This window comes from Rutidosis leptorrhynchoides, chromosome 10 (genome assembly GCF_046630445.1).
Source record: "Rutidosis leptorrhynchoides isolate AG116_Rl617_1_P2 chromosome 10, CSIRO_AGI_Rlap_v1, whole genome shotgun sequence".
Classification (NCBI taxonomy): domain Eukaryota; kingdom Viridiplantae; phylum Streptophyta; class Magnoliopsida; order Asterales; family Asteraceae; genus Rutidosis; species Rutidosis leptorrhynchoides.
In genome coordinates, this window is record NC_092342.1 from 125,726,072 (window position 1) to 125,735,590 (window position 9,519).

At 36.1% G+C, this 9,519-nt stretch overlaps 1 protein-coding gene across 1 annotated transcript; it reads right to left on the reverse strand.

The window, feature by feature from the left end:
• Positions 1 to 6,278: 6,278 nt before the first annotated feature.
• On the reverse strand, positions 6,279 to 8,381 carry LOC139870605 (bidirectional sugar transporter SWEET15-like). Its single transcript, XM_071858387.1, has 6 exons — positions 8,330 to 8,381; positions 7,920 to 7,956; positions 7,633 to 7,846; positions 7,220 to 7,378; positions 6,712 to 6,831; positions 6,279 to 6,620 (listed from the first exon to the last, which is right to left on the reverse strand). Exons 1-6 carry the CDS (start codon positions 8,379 to 8,381, stop codon positions 6,279 to 6,281), a joined length of 924 nt encoding a protein of 307 aa, XP_071714488.1.
• Between the last annotated feature and the right edge of the window lie 1,138 nt (positions 8,382 to 9,519).

Below are 9,519 nucleotides of genomic sequence, written 5' to 3' on the forward strand. Positions count from 1 at the left end.
AACAAGTCTTTAAATGCTGAACATAGACTTAAATGGATCAGAATATGCTGTGAATGTAGGGATATCCAAATGGTGAAATTGTGTAAAGCTTGTATAAAGTATTATTGTTTGGAATTTTGGGCATGTTGTAAGTGTCCATGTTATTAGGAGTTATTTGGACATGATTTACCACTTGTAGTGTAGTGGTTCAAGTTCCTTTCTTGAGTCAAAATCGGTCAAAAGCTTAATTGGGTTAAAATTAAGCTAGTAGCCACTTTGATGCCTAATGGCGTTATGAGCGGATTTATGTGTTAAGCAAGTTATTAATGTGATTAGCATTGTGATTAGGAGCTAATCAAGGGAAGGAAAGCGGCTAAGTGTGCAAAAGAGTCCAAGGTGAGTACATAGGTAAATGTATATTCAATTAACGATTTAATTATGCATTCGATATTATGATGTGTTTTTCGTTGTATCATGAATATTATGATCGAGTAGAACAAGTATTTTGTTTACGGTAAGTTATCAAGTTAAAGATTTTGATGAAGTCAATTTTATTAGTTTATGTTACGGTTGTTAATGGGTACTTAATGATGAATGCGGTAGATGATATTATGATGTGTTAAGTTTGCTAATACAATTTCAAGATGTTAAATAAGTCTTTCAAGAATTTTTAATAGCAAAGGAATTCGAGTAGAGTGACGAGATATGAGTCTATGATAAACCAATGAAGAAGGAATTACACCGGGACAAGCCGATCATGAGGGCCACGACAGGTAAGTGGGGATACACTTGTACATACACGGGTGCGCAAGGTAAGTATTATGTGATTGATGATTTATGATTATTGTTGAGTTCTTTTATGAATGTAATATGTTGTAGATATGTATTGTTATGATGTATTAGTGATGAAGTGTATGATGTGTTCGTGAAGCAAGGACATACAAACTCTCCTAAAAGAGAATAGTTACCAAGAAGATGGGTTACGAAGGATAATTATTGTTATTTATAGTGTGCCAAGTTTATGAACACTTATTCTTAATTCTCTATGTTCTCACTAAGCATTGAGCTTACCCATATTCATTGTTGTCATGTATGTAGGTTCTTGAAAAGCGGCAAGAGATCATAAAGCAGACTTTCACGAATGTATTGGGACAAGTGAAGGAAACGGATCTTGCAAGCTCCTAAAGGATATATAGCAAGTGTCGAAGAAGTAGCGGTTTTACAAGAAATTTAAGTAAGAAGTTAGCTCAAGTAAGTAAAAGCAACTTTCTAAATCTTGCTTTTATTATTATGATGATCTATGTTATTGAATGCGGATGATCATGTGTTCAAACGTTCGCAATTCAAGGTTGTTTTGCTTTAGAGTTTTCAAGTATGATCAAATTGGTTTTGTAAGTGGAATTGTGAGTCTCGAAAATTGGATCATGCTTTAGGTAATTACATGTGTTGACTTTTTTAGTTATGTTCGTTAAACGTTTTGGAATAAACAAGTAGTCAAAGATTTTGTAATAAGGTTAATGAAAGGCTTAAGTATGTTCAAATGAAGCGTGATAGATAATGGAATGAGTCGAAATGGATCAAGTTTGACATATAAGACGATATGGGTCAAAACGATATGTTGATTGGTGTAATGGGTAGTGCGCGACCAAGTGACTTTAGTGTCTCGTTATGATGTTAGAAAAGTTAAATTCATGTAGATAAAAGATAGATGATGTATCATGTTTGGAAAGTGTGATTTTTAAAGCAAGTTAAGTTTAGTACCAGCGACAACACAGGGCCGCGCCGCGACCCCATTCGCCGCGCCGCGCCCTTAGGCGTATTTTGAAAACAGGAAAAATGTATAACTGGTCTGAAATTCTTTGTCTGGCCGCGCCGTGCCCATATTTGCCGCGCCGCGGCATTTCGCTGGGATGGGTGGTCACTCTGATTTAAAAAAAAAAAAAACTATCGTTCTAGGGCGTTAAATGTTACCTTTGTGGATCATTTTTCCAAATACATGTGGTTATACCCTTTACGAAATAAGTAAAATGTTTCTATCATTTTCCTCCAATTCAAGCGACTTGTCGAAAATTTATGTCAACAGTCATTAACATCATTTTATTCAAACAATGGCGGTGAATACATGGCCCTTGCATCATTCTCATTTCTAAACGCGCATGGCATCTAACATTACACCACCCAACCGCATACCCCCGAACACAATGGGTTTGCGGAAAGACGCCATCGCTCCATCATTACACGGCCCGTGCATTACTGCAACAAGCTGGTCTTCCAACAAAATTTTGGTCATACGCAGTAGAAACAGCAGTGTACTTGATTAATCGACTTCCAACACCCACTCTCAAAAACAAAACACCTCTAGAAATACTCTTCAAACGTCGTCCCAACTACACGCGTCTCAAAGTATTTGGTTGTTTATGTTATCCTTGGCTTAAACCGTACACTACATCCAAACTCGAACCACGTTCCATTGCTTGTGTGTTTCTTGGATACTCACTTTCTCAATCCGCTTACAAGTGCTACGACCCTATCTCGCACAAAATATATATATCTTGCCACGTACAGTTTAGAGAAACCGAATTTCCTCTAAAACAACCACATGCCAATTATAGTTCACTTACTTCCCTCACTGACCTACAACTACAACCATCACAACCTTCTATTCCTGCTCAGTCATATTCACCTACTGTTGTACCTGTTCCAAATTCACCTTTCCAAATTCAACTAGTGATCCAACATTTACTTCTGATCAACCAAATCCATGTACCACACCTACTGCTCCTATACATTCATCTCCTACCATTCCACCACCTGATCCCAGTCCAATACCATCTCCATCACGGCCTTCTCCACAGGCTCCTACCCCTCCACCACCTGATCCCAGTCCAATACCATCTCCACCACAGCCTTCTCCACAGGCTCCTACCCCTCCACCTACTCGACCTACTCGTGCCAGAAAGCCAAATTCAAAATACTTTAATCCCATGTTTATTAACCATGTCACCGCTAATCCTCTTCCCACGATAGTTGAACCAACTTGTGTCACACAAGCTCTGAAACATAAGGAGTGGCGTGATGCTATGTCTACCGAGTTCAATGTTCTCCTTCAAAACAATACATGAGAACTTGTCCCCAAAACCAACCAGATTCTGCTAGGAAATAAGTGGGTATTTCGAGTTAAAAGAAACACTGATGGTTCAATTCAAAAATTTAAAGCCCGGATCTTTGCAAAAGGTTTTCACCAACGAGCAGGTGTTGACTACCATGATACCTTCAGCCCGGTCACCAAACCAGTCACTATTTGGGTCATCATGCATCTAGCATTGTCGAATGGTTGGTCACTTCGTCAACTCGATATTAACAATGCTTTCCTTAATGGTACCATAACGGAAGATGTTTATATGATGCAACCGACTAGTTTTATACACCCACAATATCCTACACATGTTTGCAAACTTCGCAAGGCACTCTACGGGTTAAAACAAGCCCCGAGAGCCTGGTACATGGAGCTAAAACAATTTCTACTCACTCTCGGATTCAAAAATTCCATTGCTGATATTCCTTATTCATTTACAAGTCGGCAGGAACCACGGTCTACTTCCTCATTTATGTCGATGACATTATCCTAACGGGTAACAACACTATTTTTATTGACTCATTTGTAAAAAAACTTCATGACAAATTCGCATTAAAAGATCTCGGTGACTTTTATCATTTTTTTGGAGTTGAGGTTATATCTACCACGAATGGAAATTTTCTGTCTCAACAAAGTCACATTCGTGATATATTACTCGACCACAACATGGATAAAGCTAAGCTTGTCACCTCTCCAATGAGCACATCATCTACACTTACACCAAATGAGTCAGACACACCTGTTGATCCTCACAGCTTCCGAAGAACAGTGGGTTAACTCCAGTATCTTGCAATGACCAGACCGGATATCTCTTATGTCATAAACAAGTTGTCTCAATACATGCATAATCCTTCTGACAGTCATTGGCAAGCCCTTAAACGACTTCTTCGATACCTTAAAGGCACAATTCAATATGGGTTGTTCTTAAAACGGGGGAAATCTCATCTTTTAAGTGCATTTAGTGATTCGTATTTGGGTGGCACCAAGGAAAACGGGCGCTCGACCACTGGTTATATTTTATACCTTGGTGGTAATATTGTGTCGTGGAGATCAGCAAGGCAGAAGTCTGTTTCGAGGTCGTCTACTGAAGTGGAATATAAGGCTATGGCAAATGCGACTTCTAAACTAATCTGGATGCGTAACCTGTTATCAGAACTCGGGATTGCAACTATTAAGCCACCTATTCTATATTGTGACAATATCGGTGCTGCATATCTTTGCGCCAACCCTGCTTTTCACAGCAAGATGAAGCATATCTCTTTAGACTACCACTTTGTCCGGGAAAAAATTCAAGATGGTACCCTCACGGTTCAACACATTAGCACAAAAGATCAACTTGCTGACATGCTTACAAAACCACTGTCCCGGTAATCGTTCACTACTTTTCGCTCCAAGATTGGAATTACAAATGGTAGCTCCATCTTGCGGGGGCATATTAGTCCATGTGCATAATGTGTATATCTGGGTCAATACTTGTAACGAACTCCACTGACCTAACTCCCTAATATGTAGCTTAGTTGTTATATCAGATAACCCATCTCTGTACTATATATGCAGTCACTTATCAATGAATGAAATACAACTTTTACACTTCAATATTATTTCCATTATATCCCAAATCTTCGATTGTATCTGTATATATAAAAAACTTGGACTCTTGAAAACTTTTGGCCTGGAGCGGTTGATCACTTTGTTCCCTTCCGGACCTCCCATACTCTTGTAATTTATTTCACAGTTGATATAGCTTGTATACCATTCTATTGAGCCCTGACCGAAAATTATATTAGTACATATACATATCCAAGTCCCAAACGATGCTTCTCAACGGATTTCATGCCAAAAGTATCGACATTTGGTCAACGATTTTTCCCGCAAAACAATAAAATTAACTGTTTTTCCACATAAACAGTTTCGTGCTTTCATACGTAAGACGGAAACACGCACAAATCTTGATATTCTGATTTGTAATTTTATTGCCAAAACACAAATTGTTGTTCTTATGTTATCCATGTAAAGATTTCGCGAGGCTTGACAATAATTGAGTTGAAATAGTGTATAGAGAAAGTGTTTACACGATTAAAGAACCAAAGTTTTTAGAGCCTAGAAGGAGGGGAAGCTCTTCTTAGACTAGGAGGGGAAGGGATTTGTGAACCTGCCACCACATATGTTGAGAAAGAGGGAGTGGGGAAAAAAGAAAAATCATTTTACTTTAGCATATGAGGTGGCATATTTGGCTAACAAAGATTATCCGTTTCATGCCCAATTACTAACATATCGTGTACTATAACCCTGACACGATTAGTAATGGTACCTACCATTGATCATTATTGCATCAATTTTTTCTTTTAAGTAACCGAGAAAATCATCTATGTTATTCGATTCTACTGCAACCTCTTTTGCTATTGGCTTGGAGGAGCATTTTGAATCTAATGGAAGAGCTCGAAACTCTTATTCCATTAACATTATCGCTTGTTGCAAGACCTTACTAATATTATCAAAGACGATGTATTTTAAAAATCACTTAAAACAAATTTAAGTTTGGATATACGACGAATAGACTCTACAAAGTACTCATCATAACCACTCATGCTTGCCTGAGTGGCCACCGAGTTATCCAATGAAGCACATCATCCGGATTCAATTTCTGACTATGCCAAATTGTTCAAAAAGAGAGTATGACTAGAGGGTGCGCATTATGCGCAATTCACTCAGTACCAGGTCTCGCGCTCGGAGGGCTTGATTACCCGAGGTTTTATGGGGGAGCCAATGTGCTCGTTCATACGAGGGTTTCCTCGCTTACCAAAAAAAAAAAATACTCGTCATCTTCCATCATGTTAACAGATTTTTATCCCGATTTTAAGGCATAATATGGTTTATTCTTTGATTAGATTAAATTCGTCCAATGTGAAAAAAAGTAAGGCACGTATAAAACAATAAATAAATAAATAAATAAACTTACTGAAATGTCACTAGTGAACAATAACCTCCAAAATAATAGTTTGATAATAACGACACTTTAAGCCGAGCTATGAAACGGCGATCGTCCCAGCCATATTTAGAGTAATGAGCAGTTTGATACCATAAAATTGTACATATGGCCGGGTTTATAGCATTAATAAACCAATTGAAATTAAGTTTCACATAGAACCAGTAACAAATGAAATTAAGCTGCACACACAACCAGTGTAGGCTTCACATTCACTATTTCCACCTTATAAGGTTCATCATCGTCCACCATCATCGACACCGCTCGTTTTTTTTGCTCCATAGTCTCTAAACCACCATCATTGCCACCTTCTTCGTCCTTCTTTTCCACTACTTCAACATCACTACCACTGCTTCGACTAGAATCAACTGGCACTACTTCTGTGTTCGATAGATTTATGTTTATTATCTGTTCCGGTAGCTTGATTATTGGGATACTTGGTACCTTGCTTTTAGATTTGTAATATTGATATAATGCCATTTGAAATATGCCCAATACGATCCCTAATACATTTGGCACCTACATATAATTTAACTCATTAATAGTTACATTTAAGTTAAACATAAAAGAGCTTTGTTTAAGAAAAGAAAATGATAAAAATGTGACATACCGTCACACATATGTCCTTAGTGAGCATCCCATACGAGAACCACATGATCGCGCTCAGTGTGAGGAAGAATGACAAAATGAGTGGCATGAATTCGACGCTTTTAGTCTTTACAACTTTAAACTGTTATATTCAACAAAAGAAAAAAAAATAAAGAAGAAAAATTGGAATTTAATAATCTGTATGAATCACGATTTTGCATAAGTGACATATTACGATATCACTCTTGAAAAATCGTGAAAACTAGGTGTGTTCGGCAAACTAGAGTTGAAAACTTTTAACTGGAGTTGATAGTTGTAACTTATATTTCTAAGTAAAATATGTTTTATGAGTGTTTAGTAAACTAGTCTAGAGTTTACAAATATAATGAAATGACGTATAAAGACAAGTAATATACGGAAATATAAGGGTAATTACGTAATTTTTCATTCCACAAGATCCTAGTTTGAATTTTAAAGGTACTTTAAGTACGGATTTAATAGAATATGGTAATTAATCGTTAAATGCTAACCACGATGGTAAGGGGTGATGCAAAAACACACACGGAAATTGCAACACAAAACCATCCCACGACTAGAGCCCGAATGGATCCATCCAAGAAGATAAACGATCCGAGAGAAATCAAAATGCATAACACCATAGCTGCATCCAAAATCTTAAATGTCTGCTTCTGTACGTGAATAACAGCAATGAATTAGCTAGTCACATATTTTGGCAATAAAAACAAAATAAACTACTATGTATGACAGTTAATCAAAAAAGTTTGTGAGAAAAAAAAAACTGTGACATGGATTCAACCTGTTAGTTATAGTGCTTATAATTGGGAGCGGTTTTATGACCAATACCCGAACTTACATGTGTTAACTTGTTACCCAACCTCCCACACCCACCTATTTTTCACCTACAATTTTTTTAGTAGCTTACCTTGCCACAGGGTGTAGCGTATACAATGAAAATGATGACGTACACCACTTCAATAAGTGAACCGAGAGCGTTGATTGTGATGAGTAGAAATGTGTCTCCTTGCTTGATCAATGCATAATACAACCATAACATTGCGCTAAATAATGTCACCACATACGGCAGTGCTTGGAATCCCATAGTTGATTTTTTCTTGCATATTTCAATAAACGTAGGCCTGTGAAAATCGTTCACCGAAGGTTAGGTTAATCAATCCAAATTTGGCTAGTGACCGTAAAAAGAAGACTTACAATGGAGCAAAGTAAACACCAGTAGAGACAACGTTACCTGTAACATTACATACAACAACAATAAGTCATAAATTTGTGATGATCATCAATCAAACAGTAAAATCCTATTTAATTTTCTGATCATTTTCATTTTAAGGCTAAAAAAATTATTTAGTAATGTGTACTCATACATATTGTTTTCAAGAGGAAGGTTGATCATGCATTTTGAAACCTAATATAATTAATCATTTAAAATTTCATTGTCTACAAAATAACCAAACAAATTATCATTTATTTAAATGTGAACTTATAACATTGATACGCAATAAAATACCATTAGATTTATACTTATGATAGATCATTATTTGTATCAAACTACAAACAAGAAGCAAATCAAGAATCAAGAATGAGTATAGAAGATAGTATATTACCTAGGATGCCAAAAACCAGAATCAACGGATGGTGAAGATCGAAAATCGCCATTTTTATGAGTATATAAGATAGTATAATGAGATAAATATATAATATATAATGTAAGATAACTGTTTAAGGTGGAATGGAGATAGCTTTATATGAACAGGTTACTGAAAAACCCGAAAGCTTGTCTCCAAACCAATGCCACAAAATGTGAAGTTATAAGATGGATTTCATGAACAATGAGCGAACCTTGACATATTTATAGTAAGGTTAATGTATGCAAGGTATGTGCATATAACCATCCTTGTTGCGTGACGAATGAAGGAGTGATAGTAGGTGGCGTTCGATAAAATCATTTTTTCCCTTCTTTTTTCCGGTTTATGTGTTTGTTTTGCTTATCGTATCACATGATCCTTTAGGTCCCGTAAATGATGTTCTTTTCCCTTTAGTTACAAATGATTAACCGTAAGCGTTGTTTTTACCTTAAATGGGGGTGTAAGAATGTACTACTACTTGATTAACTTTAATAGAATGTTTTCAAGTTTACCAAGTTTCTTCTTATAACAATTGAGTTTGAAGATTTACTATAATCATTAAATTGATGATTATCTTAGGTGTTACTTGTTCTAAAGATTATGTACTACATTTATTCCATTATAAGTACTTGTTAACTAGAATTAGTCCTTTGACTTTTGCTATAATTGGTTATATTTTATTTGAATTTGAATGAATTGAATATATATGAAGATAGAACTATAGAAGCTATGTATAAAAATGTTTCATTCCAGTGACAGGTATACCGTGTATATTACATACAGAATATACATATTGTAAATAGAAACTAACTTTGTTTCTGATATAAGACATACCAAGTATAATTTTAAACGACAAAAGCATGTATTTTCGTTACGATTAAAATGAATGTATGTTCGACCACATTTTTTCCCTTTACAGATTGTTATTCAAGCACAAAAAAAGTATGTTCAATCACATTTTTCTCGGTATTATAAAACATAAAAGGAGTTTGAAACGGGATGATGTACACAACATAATCGTATTTGTCATATGACTCTTCATGCTATTAGTAAGCTGTTCGCAGCGTGCATGTCACACTTTGAGCTCACGCGATACTAGTCTTCTTGAAACGTTTGTCACGATTTTGTTCTAACTATAACCCATAACCAACATGCACATTGCATTTCAA

Coding starts and splice junctions, on each gene's coding strand:
- LOC139870605 (XM_071858387.1), bottom strand. CDS start 8,381: ATGGCGATTTTCGATCTTCACCATCCGTTGATTCTGGTTTTTGGCATC. Junction 7,957..8,329: donor TCTGGTTTTTGGCATCCTAG/GTAATATACTAT, acceptor GTAATGTTACAG/GTAACGTTGTCTCTACTGGT. Junction 7,847..7,919: donor GGTGTTTACTTTGCTCCATT/GTAAGTCTTCTT, acceptor CGATTTTCACAG/GCCTACGTTTATTGAAATAT.